This window comes from Venturia canescens, chromosome 4, assembly GCF_019457755.1.
Source record: "Venturia canescens isolate UGA chromosome 4, ASM1945775v1, whole genome shotgun sequence".
NCBI lineage: Eukaryota > Metazoa > Arthropoda > Insecta > Hymenoptera > Ichneumonidae > Venturia > Venturia canescens.
In genome coordinates this window covers 12,457,862-12,480,696 of record NC_057424.1, presented here as the reverse complement: position 1 = coordinate 12,480,696, position 22,835 = coordinate 12,457,862, and the positions used below count along the sequence as shown (strand labels likewise).

Genomic DNA, 22,835 nt, shown 5'->3' with positions numbered 1-22,835 from the left:
TCATTGCTACCAACTTACGACATCTTCGTTTTGTTACAGTTCATGCGGCCGGGAAAGTGCGTACTTTCGGCGTCCTGAATACCTGAATGGCCTGAATGGCTATCTCCCACCACTGAGGGCATGTGCCACAAGTGAGGTTAGTCGACTGATCCATACTCTTAAAAAGTCAGAAATCTGAAAATAATCGACCAAGTTCACAGAGGTAGGAAAAATTGATGGGAAATATGGGGAGCTTCTTATAATCGAAGAATTGCATTGGCTCTTTACAAATTGGATGAATGAATGAATGTTTGTAATTTGGAAAAATACAACTGCAATAATTATAAATTGTTTTTATTAACTGTCGATGTTCCACGTCTTTTTTTTCAGCTCCATTTTGAGGTTATGATATTTTTGGTTTTCAGAGGTTGGCATATTTTATTCTCGGAAAGATTAACTAAGGAAGAAGCAACAATTCAGACGTAGTACAGACACGCCACTAGCGCCGGCGCATTTCAGAACTAACGCTGGGGACATGTCCCCACTAAAGTCGGCACATAAGATTCAGCGGATGTTCACACGTCGGATCGTGAATTTTTTTTAATAATTTTTTGTATCGTTCCCTAGTACACATACATTTTCATCTCGCGTTCGTAGAGTTGCGTTTTCTTTCGTTCTTCCTTTCATCGTTGAGAATTTATTCATTGCGACGATTAGTGATGCGAGGCAACGAAGTGAATCTGTATATACGAATCATTTCGTCATGAAATATTTCTTCACGCAATTTACCGCTACTGAAGTGCCATTCGGTCCGGTAGTAAGATATACAGCAAATTTGTGTGTCTCGTACATCACGTTCATTTGATACGGAAAACAAAATATTATATTTTTTCCAAACTTTATTTATTTGTTTGATATGGCTATCGCAATCGGTGAATTTGACTACTTGTGTCGTTTGTGTGCTGCTAAGACGGGAATTTTAATGGGTTTACCGATCTTTGAAGCCGGCGAACATTTACGAAATATCGACAAGAAAATTGCCGTCTGCCTACCTGTACAGGTAAGATATTTTCGAATTTTTATTTCTTATTAACGACAACGCATTTCGACTACCATCAATTGCATTTTTTATATGAGCTTCTTTTGTTGTTATGATTTTTTCATGATTGCGATCAACGGATTTTTCTGTTCTCTATGAATTGCAACATTAACATTATAAAATCAATTTGAAGTAATTACCTGAAAGAATCAATAATCTCTCAATAAGTTCCTGTCAAGAGTATATTTTTTAGACATTCATTTATCATTTTGGAAAGTTTGATACTTATTTTTGTTATATTTCCAAAAATATATGGTAGGTAATCAGGGACTGCTCAGTATAGGAATCATTTTCAATGTATAGAATTACAGGAAGATCATATTCAACAATGACAAAAGATCCTTCAGTAACAGAATTGATGATTACCATATCAATATTTTAATATCCATACATTTTTATATTTTTAGTCTCAATCTAGATTATTAAGTTAGAAAAAAATGAAACAAGGAGCTATCATTCAACACACTTTAATCATTGCTTTTGTTATACGAAGGATTAACTGATCATTATTTAAATTCTAACCTATTTACTCCGCTGATAATAAATTTTCTAGTTTTTAATAAAAAAAACAGTTAAGTAATTGATGTTGAAAAAATGGTTGAAGTTAAAACTTTTTGATTTGTTTCAGGTGTCAATGGACGACCAACTGCCGAAAATAGTGTGTGCCACATGTGCTTATAAGCTAGACCAAATGTTTGATTTTCGTGAAAAATGTTTGCACACAGAAAGTCTATTTATGGAAATGTTGAAGGAAATAAAAGGTGAGGATGGCTGCTTAAGAAGTACGCTAGGGAATGTTCAGGAAATTCCTGTTATACAAAACAGTATAGAAAGGATTCATGGAAACATGGAGAGTGTACAAAGATGCATAGAAAGCATACAAAATGGGGATTGCGTATCGAACGGGGACCCAAATGAAACCAGTGTTCACACTATGCAAGTTATGGATGAAATGGATCTGGCAGGTGATGAACAAGTCGTTAGCCAAGAGGAAATAGGATCTCAGGAAAATGACATTGAAGTAGCCGGGATGCATTGTCTGGATGGTGAAACTGTAAGAATGGTCGATGAGCATATACGTGAGGTAATTGTGAACAAAATAAAAGCTTTTGAGTTTATATTTCATCTGCATCTCAGACTAATCAAATATGTTTAAATCTCAACAGAACAAAGAATAAATCAGCCCTGTATTGTAGGTTGATCTGATCATTCTTGTTCCTAATTGACCAGAAAGAAATAGAGCTCATTTAAGTATAATTGAAAAAATTATCCTCCATATTAATTGTAATGAGTGAAATAAAAATTTCAAGAGGATAAAAAAATACTAATCAAGAAAAGATGCTATGCTTTAATAAAATAATAATCCCACATCAAACAGGTATCGAATCACGGGATTGCTATGCATCTGGAAGGAGACATAACCGTCGTAGGAGATCTCACAGTTGACGGCCACCTTAGTCAACTCGGTATAAATTATGTGACAACGATAGCCACAGAAAATTCCAGTCAGGAACAAATAGTCCATTATTGCGATAATGTTAAGTACGAAACGGTCGATGTTAAAGAGAATTATCCGAGGCTACAGGAGAGATTAACCGTCGAAGTTGCAACGCAACCAATCAAAAATAACGTACGAGAAAATTTATTTAACGAAAAATTGATCGATCTCTTCATGTAAAAACTATGGACGTTCTACTTAAAGTAACATCACACATTTTTTCACAGGTTGTGACTGACGATTATTCTTCGTCACATCCGGAAGCAGAAAACGAATTGAAAAAAAGAATCATTATTAAGGGTGATCGATCTTCGACATTAGAACCGTTGCATGGCGAGAGTATACCGTCAACGAGTCACGTAACGAACAAAGAAACGGAGATAATAGTGGAATACACGAAGCGTACGAAAGAGTCATTATTAGAGAATATACTAAATAATCCGACGTTGGACGAGACGGGATCAAGTTGGTACGTTTGTCCATTTTGTAACGAGGCAGCGACGGAGCCGAGTAGTTTAGTGGCCCATTTTGAGCAGCATTTTTGTTGCTGCAATTGCGGTTTGTACTTTACGAGTGTCGAAGGTTTGAATCTGCATGGTGAACAGTGTGATTTTAATAAGAGAGAAGAATTGGACATAGTGGAGGAAGAGGAGGCGAACGGGGAAGAAGACGAAGAAATAAGTGAAAACAAAAATTTAGAAACGAAAATAGCAAATTCGGCGGTAATAGAAAACGCCGGCAGAGACGACGACGACGACGACGACGAAGAAGGAGGAAAAAGACAATCGAACGTTCGACAAAAATGGACGCCGAAAGTGTGCACTCAATGTGGCAAGCAATATCGAACGAATTACAAATTGCAGGAACACATGAGAAAGCACACGGGAGAAAAACCTTTTCAATGTTTACTTTGCGAAAAAGCATTTCGCAGTAAAATCGGATTAGCTCAACACACAGCGACGCACACCGGTGAATTTGACTACAATTGTTCCACTTGTGGCAAAGGTTTTCAGTGCAAAAGTTACCTTATTGTGCATCAGCGAGTCCACTCCGATTTGAAACCGTATCCTTGCGACACGTGTGGACAAAATTTCAAAACGAAACAATCACTTTTAGATCATCAAAATCGCCATATGGGAGTCAAACCTTACATGTGCGAGATTTGCGGGCGAGGTTTTATCACCAAAGGTTTATGCAAGAGTCACCAGAAAATACACTCGGGAAAAGACAATCGTCAATATCCCTGCGAAGTTTGCAACAAAATGTTCGTGAGCAAAAGCTATTTGAATACTCACTTAAGAATTCACACCGGTGAAAAACCTTATTTGTGTGAGGTTTGCGGCAAGGGGTTTTTAACGAGAGTTGATCTTAAAATACACTCGACTATGCACACCGGAGAAAAGAGTTTCAAGTGCGAAATGTGCGGCAAAGTATTTGCGAGACGCGCAGCTTTGCGTTGTCATCGTCGATCGCACACCGGCGAACGTCCCTACCGATGCGATGTTTGCGGCAAAACCTTCACTCAATTTAGTCCAATGGCCATTCACAAGCGTCTTCACACCGGCGAACGACCCTACGAATGTGATGTTTGCGGCAAAGCTTTTGTTTCACGATCCACCATGATGTGCCACAGAAAAAAACATCATTTACCCTTAACGTCAACCTCCAAAGAATCGTTGACCAACTCCGATATTACGAATGTCAAAAATATTCTACCTACCGATACTGGCCTTAAAGAGGCTCAAGATTCTGTACAAATAAATGCCCTTTAAATCCCGTAACCTTGAAACTTTGACAGTTGGAATGTAACGAAATGTCTCAGTTTTTTTCGATCTCTAACATTGTTTCTTTTACGAATGAAAAGCGTTCTCGAACCGCTTCTATCTCATGATCATACGTTTTTACAAAACTCAATTAGGAAATCGATTTCGTTGGATGTTTACTTGAAAAAATATTGTGATTTTACACCAAATATTTGAGACAGTTAATTCATTGAGTATTTTGAAACTACCATTTAAATAACATTCGGCCAAGAGTGGGAGGCCATTAGGAAAAGACTCGCCAAACGTGTTAATTTGTCACATGAGTTTCTGCATGAAACCATGTAATCAACTTAGGCAAAAAATCGTCAAAATTTTGAAAATTACATAAAAAAAATAAAGAAAATCTGTTTTCTTTGCATTCTAACATTAAAACTTATATAAGATTTGAATGACCTCAAAGTACCACCAATGGGCTTTATATATACTCTTGAACATAAATAATCTGAGCCTCCATTCTATGTAAATCTATTTCTCAATATTGCTACTCATGTAGTTGGCAATTAAATCCTTCTGAGCCATCTTTTCAGTTGAAAAGATAAATCAAAAAATCCCGCTTGTAATAATTAGGAGCATTTTGTCACAGCCTATGACCATTTGATTATTATTTTCAAATACATTTTCCTCTGTTGAATACTGCGAGGTTGTGAAACATTTTAATCATTCAAGATCGTAATGAATGATGGTTCCTCATTATCGAATAATACAAAGGAATTAAAGTTTCTTAAGAAAGAAGCAGATTTTTCTCCCAATCACCGGATTATTGGAGGCCTTCAAACCATTTAACGACTTAGTTCAAATATTTGAAACGCATAAAACGAGCCTGAAAAAAAACACGCTGTCGACCAGAACAAATTTTAAATAAAAAAACATTGTTCATTTTTGTAAAAAAATACTCGAAAGTTGGCGATGTTTTTCTCTCTAATTTTGAAGATGTTCGGAGCTCATTTCTGAAACAACGTTGATAATCAGTGTAAATAGGAGAGCTAAATAAATATACAATGTTATACACAGTTTTAAGATACCGAGAAAAAAAAATCATCTTCGTATTGCGAGAGAACACATTTTATGAATATTTATTCGGTAAACGTATTGCTATGGTTTTCATCTCTTGTATCATTGTGATGAATAAATTGTCTTTCATAGACCATCGCTTGTTTTTCGTTGACCTCACAACGAGAATTCCAAAGACTCAATCGATTTCAATAAAATTTTCGATGCATCTAAACTATCGTAAAAAAAAAAAAAAAAAATCAGGGTTCGATCCAATAACTTTTCGAGTTTTATGGAAAATTTCATGTTTTATTATTGTTGTTATTATTATTCGTAGTTATTAAACAATAACATTGGTGATACGATTTTGGAAACTAATCGATACCTGGATGCATCGTTTTGTGACCTAACGTCAAAGAAAAAACATTGTATATAAAAACAAAACAAACAAAGAGGCAGAAATGAACGAACGAAATTTTCTACATCATCGTAGTCAATGTCTGTCTTAATTAAACTTTTGTAATTCAAACGTCCCCTAATAGGGCCACATTATATGTATCGTGGATAAAGAAGAGAGCGATACGCATTATTTTGCGTCGATGTAAAACTGTCATTTCCGGACAAAAATGGGCATTTCTCGTATCATTACTGAATCAATAAAATACGTAAATTCTTTTATTTTTATAGGTGCACCTTGTACCTTTGTAACTATAATCATTCGTTCAACGAGATTTTTTTTTATCGCCGTGGACAATAGAAAATGACAAAATGTTGAATTGTGAACACTGAAGAACTTTGTGACTTTTTGGATTGAATAATTTCTGTACGCTTTCGAGAAATACTTATTGATGTGAAGGAAACAACAAATTAGATTGAACTTTATATATAATTGCTTCTGTAAACAAAGTAAAGAATTCGTAATGAGATTACGAATAATAATAATGATAATAAAAAAAAGAAACTAAAATTGACAAGAAATATAATATTTGCATCTAAAAATCTATCAATCATTAGCTAAGCAAGGCATCAATGACTCTCTTGTCAAATATTTTGTTGTTGTCTATTACATTATACATATTACATTTGCACAGGGCCCCTTTTGTTTTATTGACTCGTGACCTGCTGACGGCCAAATGCTTTATATTTCATTCTTTGTCGTACACGCTTTATTTATTCGCACTTATAACATTAAAAGAGAAATGACTTTTCTACCCTCAATGAGTGCGCGCATATTATGAAAACGGCTTGATCCGTGATAGCGCTTTTTTGCATCTTTTCTTTTTTTTGCTTGATTTCCTTGTTAATATAAAGTACATATAAAATTGTGATGAGGAGGGATCGACGAGGTAAAAAAAAATGATACAAACGTTGAGTAACAAAGTACAAAATACGTCCATCGTTGTTTCGGTATGCGTGAATGTTTACAAGCTTTCTATTTGTTTCTCCGTGTGTGTGTGTTTTCGCGCGTATGCCTGTGTGCATGTGGCTGGGATTTACAATTTTATTCGCTCTTATTTTTTTAGCAACAGTATATTCTTCAATATTCTCTGTGCAATCGCAACCTTATTTCACTATTTTATTGACGAATCAACGTGCAAATAATTATACAGGGGCCCCTACCAGCTACTCGATCCTCTGAACTCTCCCATTTTTACTCCTTTCCCCTCATTTCACTGCTTTTACATTAACAATTTTTCTTACGACATTTACATATTTATAATACAAAGCACCAAGATCTACCGCCACGATAAAATTCCAGATCATAAGAGAATAAATGATCGATCGATCGATTCGATACTAACTTTACACACCGACTCGATTTTTTTTCCAATTGAGACTTGAATACATGACCGAATTCAATTTCTGCAATTCAACTCCCAATTTTTTTTTTTTATTACAATCATATGTGAGAAAAATACAAGACTAATTCTACTTCACGAAACGCTCATCCTCTTGACAAAGTTCTTGAATTTTTTTCTACGTATGATGTTCATTTTCCAATGGTTTAGGTTGATCAATCCTTAATAATTTATTTTTTAGGATTTTTTTCTGATAATCAAGATCACATCAAGTCGAAGTGCAAACTCGTCAATATACAAAAACCGACAGTTCGATTAGTCTTTTACGTCTGTTTCGTCATAGCTGATATTAAAAATTTCTTAAAACTTAATTCCTCTATGATTTTTACTCTTTCGAACGTCAGCACGGTCACTCTATGTTAAGATTAAACACGTAGAGTCGAGTTTTTTGTCTCAGTCCACACAAACTCTGAAACGGGCCACAACAATTAAAAAGAAAAAAACAACAGAACATCTAGAACATTCGATAATTAGTGATTGAAGCTTGAACTAAATCCCAAATACTTTTGTCGTAAATGTGGGATGCTGGAAAAGCGTTATGAAATTATTAGAGATTTTGAAGGGTTTTGTTTTCGTTGCTTTGGCTCGTTTAAAACTAGTATACATATGTACATACGGGCACAATTATTGTTCATGTTTAAACATTTTTTCGGTCAGTCATTGTGTCGAAAATGCTGTTCGTTTGATATTTTGTACAAATATAATAATTAAATTGGACGTGGTATCGAAATCGACGATTGAATTTTTTCGTGTACGTATTTTTTATTTCTATTAAAAATTGTTTTTTTTTTTTCTTATTTTCGAGGATAATTTCCATGAATCCCACATAGAACGACAATCTACCAAATTGTCGGTAGAAAATTATAAATATTTGGCAAATATATAGTAGATTTTGTTTCGTTTGTTGTTTGTTTGGTTTCTTAGTTTCTCTTTATATTTTTCTTTTCTACCACATCGTAACATTGATCCCGAAAAAAATGATTATTCATTTTTACCAATTAGATAAAACTTATGATAGTCACAGCGGTTCACAGATAAATACCAGAAGGATAAAGATAGAGAGAAGTGAAGCGAGAGAGCGATTAATAACTCATATAGGAACACCAAAATTTGGCTCGCGTAGTTCACGATATTGTGATCGGACAATTGTTTACTCTTCGTATCTAAAATAGTACACTACAATTGGTTACTAAAAATCGATGCAATGGAAAAAAGTGCAACAGCATCAATTACTTTTAGCTCGATATACTCATACTGGTTCGAGAACATTTTTTCATTCCTATCGGAAGTCTCGAGTTATTCCGTGCGAATTAAATTCATCTGCGTTAATAGATCTTCCCTTACTGTTTTTCTTTCTCTTTCGTAAAAAATATTAATGAACTCGCCCGCTCGAGATATTAGCTTTCCGGCAGGATTTATCAACTTCTTTCTAGCATCTATTACCGGGTAATACCGTGTAGTGCTTCTTCCTCTTACGTACACACTTTGCATGCGTAATACTGAACGTGACTTTGTGCATCACAACAAAGGCAGCACCGCGCACTCTCAAATAAAATAAAAAAAGACTCGTTTCTTATCGGCGAGCGACTCGTCAGCTAGAAATATATTCGGAAAACCATGAAAAGGAGCTCTACTTTTGTTTTCTCATCTTCTTTTTTCCTCATAATACGGCATAAGAATCAAATTTATAAAATTCAATGTTGATTACTCATAAATAATTGACACGCTCTGTTTTTAGTTTTACAATGAAATTCCGATGTTTTATTTAGCTTAGTGAATGTGGTTTGAAAATAAACGATGGAAATGTTGATTCTTTCAGCAACTTTTTTGAGGTTTTGTATTCGTATTGAGGAAAAGCTTTTATTAAAAAATTTCATTGAGGAAAAATAGTGTAATTGAGTTTAAGATATGTATTTATACTGTTCACGTTGGAGGAATTAGGAAAATACCTAAATTCAATTTTTTGTGTTTAATATTATAACTTTGACATTCGAATTCTTATTGAAAAGCACAATATAGATGATATATTTGTTGTTAATTAATGGAATAAAATCGATTATACTGCGGGATTTACTTCAAGATTAAAAAGCAAAAGTAGAGGTTCTAGTAGTCATTGAATGAGGAAAAAATAAAAATAAAGGACAAAGTCGCTCATCCGTTACATTTGTTTCACCGGGAGAATGAGATTGGGGTCATTCGATATTTTCTTTGACGGAAATTAATCATAAGAGTGTCTTAAAAAAATGAGCAAAGTATTGATCTCGTGGATTAGGTGAGTTTGGAAATTTCTTAATTTACCTCGAACGATGGAACGTGGCTATGAATTTTTAAGTCTTCGGATCAATGTCTTTGGGATCTTCACGGAGAATTGTTGTTTTCATTCCAAATTCGCTTCAAAAAAGTATCCATGAAAGAAAAATCCTACGACAGCATAAAAGTACTGAATTGTAATACAATCAGTTTTTTTTAAACCGAAGATGTTCCGAAATTCTTAAGAAAAATCGCTTACCGATTTACCATTTCATCGACCTTTCGTTGGCTCATTCTGACGTGTTTTCTTATTCGTTTTCGTTATTTCCGAAATCAAGTATTCATAGACATTTGCAGACCAAAATCCAATATTTTCAGTGGTTCATAAATTATTCACCGAAACACCCGGACCAACAGTCCTTCGATTCCGCCCATCTGTCATGGTCTTTTTCGACGATTTCGCTGGTTCAAATACTTCTTATTTCATTTTCATTCTCCCAGAGAAATTTTTATATTTATTCTCTTTCATATTCTCGAGCTTCTCCCCGATCAATTTGTTAATTTCGTCTCAAATTTCTTCTAAAACTTGCCTAATGAAAATCAATCACAGTCCATGGGAGTTTTTCGGATTATTTCCAGAAAAAGTAAAACCCAAAATTCATAGAATCTTCAACAACGGGATTTTGTTTTCTTCTCTGTTATTATAGACGATATCCATACTTTAACGTAGATAACGTATGAACGTTTGTCTGTTCTGGATTCGTTCGTAATCTCGACTACGCGAGGTTCATTCTCGTTATTCTTAATAACTAATTCGTATTTTACAGTAATTCTTCTATACCCAATTATACAAGTAAATAAGAGACCTTGTTCGAACGATATACCACTTCACCGATTATTCATCAAGCAATTGCCCTCTCAGAAATTTTCTTTCCGATTCTTTTCTTCAATGGGCACATCGTGTCGATGATTTTTTCTTTAGTTTTTCTTTTTTCTATTACTTAGTCATCCCTCGGCGTGGATTAACCTTCCACATGGTTTATCGAATCTCGTTCGATATCTGGTTTCTCGGTGGGTAATTGTTGCGTTGGTGTTTTAAAAGTTCCACCCTACAATAAAAAAAAAGTTTTTATATGGTGAAGAAGAAAATTTACTATGTCCACAATTGATTCTTTGATTTTCAAATCGTGATATTGATTTACTTGATTTTCCAAACTTTGCAATGAGCGTTATATCATTCATACAAATTTATGTAGCTGACAATCCGCCACCCATTTTTATTATTATTTCACGCAAATCATACTGGTTTCACTTACAATGCTACTTAACGGCAAGGGTTTGTTTGAGATGACGCATAAGATGACTGCCAACATCGTGGACCTCTGGCCATTGCTTGAGGACGAAGATAATGCCTAGGACGACGACGGACGTCGTCAATATGCGCACTCTGCACATAAAACAATGAGGCTTAGTACAGCTGCAACAAACGCGGAAAAAGAAAACCAAAAGTATGAGAATGGGCGAGACTTTCATGCAAGTACGATCTTCCTTGGCTCTTTGCGCCGGTTTCTCGTATCGACAATGACAAGATGAATGATTTGATGGAGATGAGTTTCAGAATTAAATAAAAAAGTAACTTTGTCCATTAATTTCTCGATTGCATGAACAAAAACTATTATTTCTACGTGCAAATAGAAACATCGAATGTTAATACATGAAAATATTCATATTTCACATAGTATAGAAATATAAAGAATACACGAATATTTCACAAAAAGTCCATCACATCTTGTGCCGTACATTCAGGTCCGCACGGTAAACTTTTCACCTCCTATTTTTGTCGAATAAAATTGAAAAAACTTTTGAAACTATTTGTTTCAAAACCATCAAAGTTTCAATGACTTCAATAGTTTCCTGAACAGAAAGAATTTTCTGTGACTTTTCAAGCCATTTTGGATGCTCACATTTCCTCGAATATTTGTATATCTTGAAAAAATTGAGTTTTTCCTTTGGGCAATGCACCAATTCCATACGTAAAAAAATGAAATAAAAACTCAAGTATCACCTTGTTCTAAGGAATGGCATCATAATTCCAGCACCGGTTGCAACCAGCAATAGAATTACTTGGAGCACCGTCAGTACGACGTTTATCAATTTGACGACGAGAGCTCTCGCATTACTATTGTCCAATCCTTCTAACGTAACATACTGCTGATGTTGTTGTTGTTGATGTTCCATTTTCCAAATTTTCGTCTGGCACGACTCCAACATTTCGTGTATATCTCTCAAACGATCCTCGCTCTGGTACTGCACTTTTTCTTCCATATCTGTGATCGTCTGCTTCAAATTTTCAACTTCGTTCTGATGCAACTCTGTCAAATCGTTTATTTGCTCTTCCAAGCGCTCAGTACGAAAACGTTCCTCCTGAAGGGAGTGAGATAAGTAGGCCACTTCTTGCTGGAGAGCCTACGAATTTGAATTCCGTAATATATATTAAAGATATACATTGAAGCTATAAAATGATATCATCCAAACACCAGTTTTGTTGAAGAAATAAAAAAATGTGTGTTCATTATTTTTGATACGCATAATTATTCGTGAGCCGAGAATAATGAAAAAATCATTTCGACGAATGTATTTTTCAGCACACATGACCCAAAAATATAAAAATTATTTTCCTGAGTAATATCATCGTGATACCGATGAGAGGCTGTGATCGAAATCTTGAAATTGGCACGGTGCTCGTGCCAAATTTATTTCCTTCATCAGTATTCAATGTTTTCCTTCATATTTATACCCCAAAGTGGAATAACGATATTGAGTGCATGAAATTATCGAATTTAAATCATTATGACTGATGTTAAATAAAAAAACAATGTTGAAAAGTGCCGAAAATCGAGGAGATAAAACAACCTTAAGCGATTCCATCTTTTCTCTCATTCTCTCGAAATTTTCACGATGATCTTGAAGTTCGGAGAAAATAGATTTTAGGCTATAGGCTGCGTTGGTAGGGTGACAAGTATGAGGTTGGCCTCTGCTACCGGGGCCACTTTCGCTGGTTACACTCGAGCATTCGGAGCCTTCTTCAGATGGGAATTTAACGGGTGCTGCGCTGTGAGTCGATCCAAGGCTGCAGCCACCGGGAAGGGTGGCTGAGCCATGATGAGTCTTTTCCTCTTCCGCGCTTCCAGTGTCACCGTTACCTGCACGTGGTGTATCGTTTACATAAAAAGTTGAGCCATCTGTAGGGACACAGACGTCCGGGAGTTAGAATGTTATCCAATACTTCGGCTCGAGCCTTTAAAACAGCATTCCAATTATTGAGACCATCGAGAAAAAAACTCCCAATATCGGTACTATTTTTCTCTAGAAATAAATCGTTGGGTTTCGTTCCGAAAAAAGTGTGAAAAATTGTTCGTTTCGAAGAAGTATATTTGTACGATTTTCACTTTGTTTTACCAAGTCAATTTAATGTCGAAATATACGATTGTCATGATGGATACAATTTTATTAGTATTGGATAACAATTTTTTTTAGCGAAGCATTAGAAACACTGCGTGGGGCGGACAGAAATTATAAAGCAGGGTGCAAGTTGAAGAAATTTTTTATTGCAGATTTTGGTTCTTACAAAAAAAGCGCACAATTTCACGTTGTTTTAAAAAATTCGTTAAATTTTTAGCAATCTCGATTTGGGTGAGTTTGAATCCAATCAAGTTTACGTATTCTTCGTTCATCTGAATTAAGGACTTTTTTTCTGATGGACCGTTTTCAAGAAACAAATTATTACAAATTTTCCACTAAGTGAACGTTGCATTCAGTTACTTCTAACCATTTCAATTCAATTGAACTAGAAATAATATTCTAACAGTCCGGAATTTGAATATTCGTTCTTCTTAGAATGTCAAGTCAATCAAAAATTAATTCTAAGAAAATTTCAATGCTTTTTTTTCAATAACGGAAAATGCAGATTTTTGTGAGCAACAGATAATTAAGTTTTCGAGTCAGTAGTAGCACTCAATTTTATTGACAGGCAGAATCAAAGTAGCGTTTTGGGCGATGGGGCATGCGAGCATAGCAAATAATGCGATAACAACGAACAAAAAGTGAAGCCTTGATTTTGAAAGACGGTTCGAGCTCTCTGAAAACTCCAAGGCATTCAAAATAAAACTATGAGCAATATGGACTAATAATTTTTTTTACTTACTACTATCAACTGTCATGGCAGCGGAATAGGTTGAGAAAAAAAATAACATTTTTCATACCACAAAGCGATCCAGAAAAGTATTTTATAAAAAAATCTTATTGTTAGTAGAAAGAATTGTAGCTAAGTTAGTATGAATTATATTTTAAAGCATACGATATGCATTCTAATGAGTTCCCACGTTTGCGGAATACTGTTATTAAAATTTTTCAATATGACTACAGGGCTTAGCTCAACAGATTCGTAAAGTTGCTTAAATTCGTGAATTCGGTGAGAGAAATTAGACGATGCTCGTGTCTGTGTACGTATCGCATTTTGGGTGTGACAGAAAATGCTGAGGGGAAAGTCTGATACTGTGCTTAGAGAAAATGTTTCATTGATCGAAACTGTCATTGAAATTTTTATCACTGGAAAAAGGAGCAAAATGTTCCTCCAGTTTTTCATTAGACCAATATTTTTTTATACAATGGATTCACCAATTATTACAATGCACTCAAAAGCAGTTTGGATAACTGAACAGTAGAATAAACTATTTTTCTACATTTCCATCAATGGGAACGAATTCGAAATATCTGGCAACATTTATTCAGTTTTTGAAAGTAGTAGTTTATTCCTGCTGTGATGATACCTTAAATAAGTTCCTTCTATTGACTGAAAACTTGGATTCAGTTTAAAGTTGGAAATTCCAGTGTATTTTTTTAAATCTTAGGAGTCAATAGTTTCGTTACATTGTTTTTTTAATACAAATGTGTGTGTCCGTATCAGAATTTCCAGAGACATTTTCGTGTGGTGGGGAGGAAACAAGAGTTGGTGATATACAAAACTTACGTGATAAAGTGTTTATATTGTCAGCACTGCCAAACTTATTTTTGATGAGATGTGCAAACTCTCGTGGTTTTGACATGACACTCCTGGAACACAGTTAAATTAGGATGAAAAATAATTAATCATTATAATAATCTCATGGGGTTTCGTGTGTTACAGAAAAGCAAAGAATTTTTTTGAGCCTACACATTTATCGAGAATTACAGTAACAAAAAACTACAACTTTTCAGCTAGCAATTTGAAGATAACAACTACTATTTTTCATATTAATTCGGACTATCGTAACAACTGCTTCACTGCGCGTACACGGCTCGTTACTACATTTACCGTATTGGGTTACACTCTGGAGCTCACGACGAATTCCATCGTTCCGTCATTCTTCTCATCTTATCGTCGTTACACAACCAAAACAAATTTGCTAGTTCTCTTTTTTTCATCAAACAGGAAATCGAGGTATCGTCGTCACAAGATCGTTTTATGCATACGATAATGGTCTTTCGCGTCGAAAAGTTGAAGCTTTTTCACTTCTTCATGTCAATTGAATTGACTTACACTTACGGAATAAAATGAAATACAGCAAAACTTAGACGAAGTTTCACGATCGTACGATGAGTGGTATTTCAAGGTGAAATCATGAAATTGATCATTTTGTTCAGCAGTAAAATAAATTCGTCTTGTATCGTTTATAAATCATTGTAATTCCAAAACTAGAGAAAAGTTTAAGACTTTGTTGCATCAGTAAGGATCCATAAAAGAGGGAAAATGATTGGATAAAACGTACATCCAACTTATCAAAAATACCTCGAAAACCCGACGCGTCGTTTGAATTGATACGTAAAAACTTTTTCTGAGACCACAATTGAGCTTCAAAAATTTCTTACGGGTCGTATTTTTTGAAATTTGTCTACGCGGATAGTAAAAAAAAAATACCGGCATTCCTGTATTTGTAGAAAAAAGAGTAGAAGTGAATAGAAAAAAAAACAGCCTTAAAGTGCTTGATAATGCGTTTCGTTGACGGAAACAAAACGGATTTTTGTTTGATTGTTTTTCTTTGAAGAAGTAAAAGACGTGATCAGAGAGTTCAAGAAGAAGTTGTTGTGATGTTTGAGATCGAAATAGAATGAGCCTTTTATATCTTCGTAGTGACACTCACCCCGAAAAACCGGTGATTCCGTCTCTAATATTGCCGCCCACATTTCTGGAAAGGAGGCTCAAATTAGACGGAGGAATTGCTGGGCTATACTTAGCTCGTGAGTTAGCGACCTTAACATTGTGACTATCGAGCCGGGACCGTTCCGAATATGACATTTGGGTATTACGATATCGAGACCGATATAACTCTACCAAACGAGGGCCAGTACAATCTATGGGCTACTCAATTCTAATTTTCCAAAAAATTCATTGAGTTTTTACAAAATCAACATCTTTCCAGTTACCAATTGACGCTTCACCGGTTTTTTTTTCTAATCTTTTACATCGCCTCTTATCGTGTTTAACTAAAATTCATTAATGAATATATGAAATAAAATGAGACGATAAGTTGAATGGTTCAGAAACTCCGACCTAGGAAAATAACAATTCAGCAAATTAAAACGAAAATAGTAACATTTCAGTGATGCAGGTTTCAAAAAAGTTCTCGATTAAAGACTGATTTTTGGAACTTGATCACATTCAAATTCAAAATAACAGAAATAACGAGCTTAGAAAATTATAACGAAATTAAATAATTCTTCATAAAGCTGTTTGGCATAAATGATGCTGCAAAGTAATTACGATATTCAGGGTTTTGAATTTCTATTTTTGTTACATGACCAATCGATTTTCGAGTTTTCCTAGAAACTCGAAAAAGGCATCGAATTATTTAACTGATTTCAAATCTATTCTTGGTTACTTTTTATTGAAGTGAAAATTCTTACACCTCGATGAAGCTCTCACTTCAAAATGTTGCGACCAAGATCCTGAGGTTGGTCAACTCAAATTTTTCTAATGGCAAGAAACATTTTTCTGTCTACTAAATACAAATAATTTATATTCTTTTCAAATTCAATACGAATACGCTCTGGAAAAGCATTGTAAACTAATTTACGATGCTGTACGTTACCGAAGAAGCACACTTTCTTGCAGTCTCACTCTTCCAATTAGTGGTAATTTAAGAGAAGAATCAAAGGAGATTGACCTGACGTGGAATACTCACTTAAGACCTTGACCCATGTCTCGTAGAACTTCCCTTGGCTGACGATGACTCGCGGGAGCACCGTTCATCTCGTAGTTTCTTAATTTTTTCGTACAACTGTCAAGTTTCTTCTGCAACTGCGATATGCTGTGGGCCGATTTTTGATTCTTCTTCTCAAATATCGTTTTGATTCTCGACAGTTGTTGCTTGTCGGCATTTGCGGACAGCTTCAGATACTCGTTCACGTTTTCTGTCAATTAATCATTCAATAATTAGAATATAATTAAATTATATCGGTCTGGATTGGTATCGGTTCACAGGCTTAGAATTACTCCGATTTATTAATGAAAAATATGTTTTCTGTTGATTTATCTGTTAGTTGTATTATTTATTTGAGAACGAAAAAAGCTCGTTTGCATTTCTGTTTAGCTTTCAAGTGGTTTACAGATGCTCAATGTTCATGGATACAGGGGAGACATTTAAAAATTCCATTGATGTCCTCCATTCCATTATTTTATCATTGAAGAGTAATAACAAATCGGGTAATTTTTGTTCCACAAAACATTCAAACTTTCTACAGGAATATTGCATTTGTAACTTGCGAATTGCAACGATTATTCATACACGTTTATATTGTGAAAAGATTGACAACAGCTTACTGCATACACGAATGTAAGGAAAAATTACCTCGAGCGTCATTCTGTCATTAAGGATTACAAAATTTGACGAAAGTGTTTACTAGCGGTTGGAAGATTCGATAAAAAATGGCCCATATGTAATAGAAATACTGCGTTGTTGTAACGCGTGTCAAATGACATTTGGTCTTGATGATGAAGCACGTATTTCGAGCGTGAGTAAAATACAGTTGTAAGATACTACGTTCGGATTGAGACCCGCGTGACTTGAGCTTTGTACTCGCGTCAACCATTGTCTGTGTTGATCGTAACTTCTAGATTTACATGCCGGTCAGATTCCCGTCATATTTTTTTCTTTCCGTTTCTCTCCCTCTCCGACTTTTCTTCCGAAAGAGACTCGACACCAATTATCATATTGCACACTGTCGAAGACTCAGCTACAGACTTCCCGAGAACAATGATGGTTTTGTTTTCGTTAAGAGTTTCTCAACGTTTCGAAATTCGATAAAGTGAGAAACAAAAAGAAAATCTTCCTATTATTTTCGCAAATGGGAACAAGCGCTTCTCAGTGATTTGATAAACTCATTTTAAGCCAAAACTCCATGCATTTCATGAACTGTTGTTATCAGTGAAAAAGTATTCGGAAGCGGCGTTCATTCGAAAAATAAATGTTACATATTTTCAGATGAAACTGAGCCAAGTATTGAAAGAATGAATTATTTTTTAATTCGAAGAATTTCAGAGCGTTTTCTTCATGAATATTTGATCTGTTCAAAGTCCAAAACATTATTGACTAATGGAGAAATTACTGATATTCAAATGAAATAAATGAAGGAATTTGTTCTCACCGTCTCGCAATTTTTGTTCGATTTTAATGAGTTCCCTTGTTTTAGCGATTTTACTTTGAATGTGTTCCATGGCTTGGCGAGCTCGTATGCCGCTCGAATCGACATCGTCGGCAATTAGTTCGCTGGAGCCGTTGGACAGAAAAGATTGCGTGATGTGATAAACTTCCTGAAAAGCAAGATATTCGATTATGTTTTTTGAGCTTTGTTCATTGTGTCACGTGTGTTTATTTACAGATGAAAATTAATAATATTCGAGGCCACGAAAATAATGAGACAAAGCTAAAGAAATTTGAGTTCAAACTCCTTCACACGGAGCCATTCCTATCGTTAGATTCACTTGAAGCATTATGCAAATTGAGTACTTTAATCCTTAACCCGTGACCCTGATTGCGCAATTGTTGTGGACTTTCTTGCTGACTCATGAAACAGACAAACGACCGGCACATATCGACAGTAACTCCAACGTGTAATTTCAACTCCTTTAGTCGAGATACATTTTTCTTTTTTTTCTCCTTTGATGTTCCGATTTTGATTAGAAGCTTCGTTTCAATTCTAGATATTCGATTATGTAACTTTTAGAACGGCATGCAACGAAGCACGACTGGAAACAGGCTCACAGAATTATTTCATTTCTTTTCCTGAAGAAAAAGATGGTCAAGTGTTAGGAAAATTGTAATTTGGGAACTGTGACCATTTCGAAATGGCCAGCTCAGAAACCGAAAATTTGAAGAGTTGAAAAAGCATAATTTTCCGCGCGCGAAGTAAAAAAAACAGAGTCGAAGAAAAACGTGACCTTAAGCGACAAACTTAATGAACGGTTGAAAAAAATTGAAAAATACATAAAAATCGAAATAAGAAATGCTGAACGCTAAAAGAGTTAAAACAGAAAAATATACGAATGTATGAAATATCGAAAATTAATTGTTTTTTTGCTAAATTCCAGCAAATAGAGGGTGAAGAATATTGTACCCCTTCGTCGTCCGTTGGTGGATGTACGTTAGGAGCAAACTCGTCAGGTTCGGCAGTGGAGGCATGCGGATTTGTGGACTCGTCCATGGTTTCGGTGTTTCGTGCCATTGTTCCAGGAGATCTTTGACGAACGCTGCCCTTCATACCGGCGTTGGCACCGCCCCCGCTACTGCTTCCACTCCCTACGCTACCTTCGCCCGTTTGTTGCCTAGGTAAAAAAAAATTAACAGTGAATTTAACTAAAAAAATTTGGTCTTCATTCTCAAAAAGCTTTTTCACAGCTCACACTTTCATCAGCAGAAAATAAATTCAAAATTCGAGCCTGAATTTCGAGTACAAATTGGTGTGCATTTTAGATTGAAGTTAAAACATTTTCATTCTCTCAGAAAATTTTATTATCTTCTGTAATAAAAATGGCTTACACCGTCGCATTACATGACTTGGTTGTAGACTCTGGATTTGCTGTATGCTGTTGATGCGCTTGAGGGGTTGAGGGATTTCCTCTACTGGGAGAAGTGCCTCGAGAGCTGTTTTTGCTGGATGACGATACCGTCAAACTTGCCATTCCTTCCCTCTCCAACAGAATTTGTTCAAGGATTAATATTCGGTAGATCAAGGAACATTTGACCTGTTGAGAAAAGAATTGAAAATTATTAACATCACTGATTAATATTTCATGATTATCGGATACTCGTCGTTCAAATTCGTTAATATGAGCAATAATATATGAATTGTAATAATTATCGCCAATGCCCATTTGATAAGGAATTCTAGTGATAAATAACTAAAAGTAATCATTGAAAACGAAAACTTCATAATCAATGCATCATTCGAAGAAAAATATCTTTAATACTCAAAAAAACCAATTTTTTTTCACTTTTCAATGACTCGTTCTTTATTTACTTCGATCACATCGACTTCAATGAACTCTAATAAATTTGAAGATTGCGTTCCATATCAGTTAAGACCAATGAAAAATACGCGTATCTCTCTTATATTTGGTCAGCCTAAATGATGCGTTAGGGACCAAAGGCATCAAAGTACATCGGAAATTTTTTAGCATCTAATCACTATGTGATTCTTTATCACTATGAGATAAAATTGAATAGAGCAAGAAAGATTTTGAATCCAAATATTTGAAAATTCCTTATTCCCACCTATGAAATCTGAAACAATATTGTTAATTGACGATCGTTGGTTTTTAAGGCTGATGGAAACTATTTGTCATCTAACAATTTTTAGGCAAAGTACATATTTTATCTCTTTTCATCTTTCATCCAAATGGACATTTCCGATAACTGTTGAGACAAGAAAATGCGTATGAATTTAAGAATGAAGCATTTATTTATAATCTTATATACAACAGGTCGCACCATGCGCTCAAGTTAATCTCTTGACCGATGAATCATAGAGATTACTGTACCAGCAGATACGGCACATACAGATAAGTATATAAGCACATACATGAATATATATATATATTCATACGCGCATGCAAACATGTACCTATGTGCAGAGTGATAAAGAGAGGGAGCAGAGAAAAAATAAAAAAGAGAGATGGGACTGGGATATATTTGTTCTTCGGTATCAGAAAAATTGTACATTTCTGTTTAAAATTGAGAGAATTTTGATAACACACCGGTTCAAATGAGAGTATAAATTTCTCATGCGTCCAGAAAAAGAAACAAAAAATTTCATTTTTCAAAACCTCCATTAACAAAACTCATTTACGTCATTGAAAGTTTGTTCTAGTCACTCAAACAGTAAACATAAAACCTTGCGCTGATCCAGAAATTTTTCTCATTGCGTTGATATTCGCATTGTTGATACACAATGGAAATTTACCGTCTTCCAATGTTTCTCTGAATTTTTGTAATGTATATCTACCGGATGTTATCACATAATTATGTGGAAAATTTTTAGAACATTTGCCTGTATAAAAAAGCATATTCACATCACGTATTTTTCGAAATTAAGAACTTTTGTCATTGAGAAATAAACAAATTTTTTTATGCTCAAATTCATTTGGTTTTATATTTTCAATAAATAATGAATCATCTTATTCTTCTACTGCATTAATAACAACAAAAAAATATCTCACTTCGAAGAATGGATGTATGACGGTACTATATTCGAAATCGAAAAATTTTTTGTTAGTCGAACGTAAAATGGAACAAAAGAAGCTGCAGGAGCAAAGTTTTTGACGATACTTATTTTCCCCCCGAAATTGAATTTGTTTAGAGGTTGTGGCGGGAATGCATTTTTTGTTACACCAATATACGAAAGACGTATTAGTGGAAGTAAAATTTTTTTCGAAGTTTATTTTCACGCGAATAATTCTTTTACATCAATATGTTGACTGTCATTCGCGAAGGGTCGTTGAGAAAAAAAGGGAGGGAAGGTGCAACCGTGTGAACGTGTGTATAAGAATCCTTTGACGATCGTTTCGCACGAAAAGGCACAGAGAAATGTTAGTAGAAAACGACAAAGGAAAAAGGAAACAAAGGGGCGAAATAAAAGTTGCTTATTGGCTTGGTGTATGAAAGCTTTTATGTTTGTGGATTGGAGGAAACGTGGATATATGTCTGAAAGGAATATTTCAACTTACTTCGTTGCCCTTTTGTGTTGGCTCTATAATCTCGTCGTTTGCTGCACCAATAACTGTGTCCGCACTTTTTTTACTCTACATAGGCATACATACAAGCAATACAAGTATCTATTATCCGTAGACATATATCTATATTTATAAATAAATCATCACGAACCACTTTTAACACGTTTCACTTTCGAAAGACACTGAGTACATTGAATTTCGGTAAAAGATAAATGAATAAAAACACATATAAAATACGATAAGAGATGGAAACGCTGAAAAAGCGTAGCTGTCATTGAGCGTAAACGACACGGGCTACACGGGTGTGTCATCGATGTTCGTCCACGATAACCCGGTCTCCCGACATCGTAAAACACTAATGACACTCCGAAATATATTTTTTCTCTTTTTTCTCAACCTTCTTTTTACAAGAGGCCTCAAGGTATGTTTAACGAGAAGTCAAAAAACAACACTTCATTCACGATCAAAGAAGAATGTGATTGAGTTGAACGGAGATCTCACAACGATTGCGTTCCGGGTTCGTCGCGCGACACACTACATATCGCAACGAGAATGTTTTTCTCTTCCCCTTCGAAGGAGTATGGTTTTCTCACTCACTCTCTTGCAACCGATTAACGCGAGAAAGTAGTATTTCTGTGCACTAGTGTGTAGTATTGTCCTATACACCGTGCAAGAAAATTTGAAAGGATATTTACATATGCGTGTGTCTGTGTGCTGTCGACGTTGGAGACGATTATGAAAAAAATGTTTGCGCGATAATGAATGGAATTTTTTTTTTGTTGCAATCTCGAGCTTCCGAGTAATTTCGTTTTTTATTTTCCGTCATATAGGTGTGTTGCAAGCTCGGGATTGTCACTGTTGCTCTGCGAGAATATGTGATTCTACTCTACCATATGTGTATTTGCATCTATATGAGAAGATATGTGTATGCGTATTGGAAAAAAGAGAACTTGGAGATGGTAGAATCTTTGATGACAGGGTTTTTTTTCTAGCTAAGGTTTTTTATTTATTACGACAGCGCTTTTTAACACGCTCAAATTTGGAACTCTTCGAGTTTTTCGTTTGGCTAGGA

General features: G+C 35.1%; 2 protein-coding genes across 14 annotated transcripts; one reads left to right on the top strand and one right to left on the bottom strand.

The window, feature by feature from the left end:
- The first annotated feature begins 60 nt into the window (after positions 1 to 60).
- On the top strand, positions 61 to 5,546 carry LOC122409053 (zinc finger protein 260-like). 2 transcript variants are annotated; one of them, XM_043416274.1, is made up of 6 exons: positions 61 to 136; positions 405 to 796; positions 950 to 1,039; positions 1,707 to 2,162; positions 2,457 to 2,708; positions 2,804 to 5,546. In XM_043416274.1, exons 2-6 carry the CDS (start codon positions 743 to 745, stop codon positions 4,346 to 4,348), a joined length of 2,397 nt encoding a protein of 798 aa, XP_043272209.1. In that variant the 5' UTR covers positions 61 to 136; positions 405 to 742; the 3' UTR covers positions 4,349 to 5,546. The 2 variants fall into 2 exon arrangements, with proteins under 2 accessions (XP_043272209.1, XP_043272210.1); XM_043416275.1 differs by having other exon boundaries at positions 405 to 1,039; positions 1,707 to 1,839; positions 2,044 to 2,162.
- Positions 5,547 to 5,677: 131 nt separating this feature from the next.
- Dmtn (transmembrane and coiled-coil domain 2 protein Dmtn) lies at positions 5,678 to 22,782 on the bottom strand. 12 transcript variants are annotated; one of them, XM_043416282.1, is made up of 14 exons: positions 21,915 to 22,781; positions 21,758 to 21,832; positions 19,572 to 19,777; positions 19,150 to 19,357; positions 18,181 to 18,346; positions 16,719 to 16,947; positions 15,678 to 15,722; positions 14,528 to 14,610; positions 13,703 to 13,711; positions 12,412 to 12,740; positions 11,564 to 11,964; positions 10,815 to 10,975; positions 9,758 to 10,607; positions 5,678 to 9,669 (listed from the first exon to the last, which is right to left on the bottom strand). In XM_043416282.1, the coding sequence occupies exons 3-12, from the start codon at positions 19,712 to 19,714 to the stop codon at positions 10,819 to 10,821; spliced, it is 1,770 nt and encodes a 589-aa protein (XP_043272217.1). In that variant the 5' UTR covers positions 19,715 to 19,777; positions 21,758 to 21,832; positions 21,915 to 22,781; the 3' UTR covers positions 5,678 to 9,669; positions 9,758 to 10,607; positions 10,815 to 10,818. The 12 variants fall into 12 exon arrangements, with proteins under 12 accessions (XP_043272217.1, XP_043272215.1, XP_043272214.1 ...); XM_043416280.1 differs by having other exon boundaries at positions 21,758 to 21,886; positions 22,161 to 22,781; XM_043416279.1 differs by having other exon boundaries at positions 21,758 to 22,781.
- Positions 22,783 to 22,835: the final 53 nt, after the last annotated feature.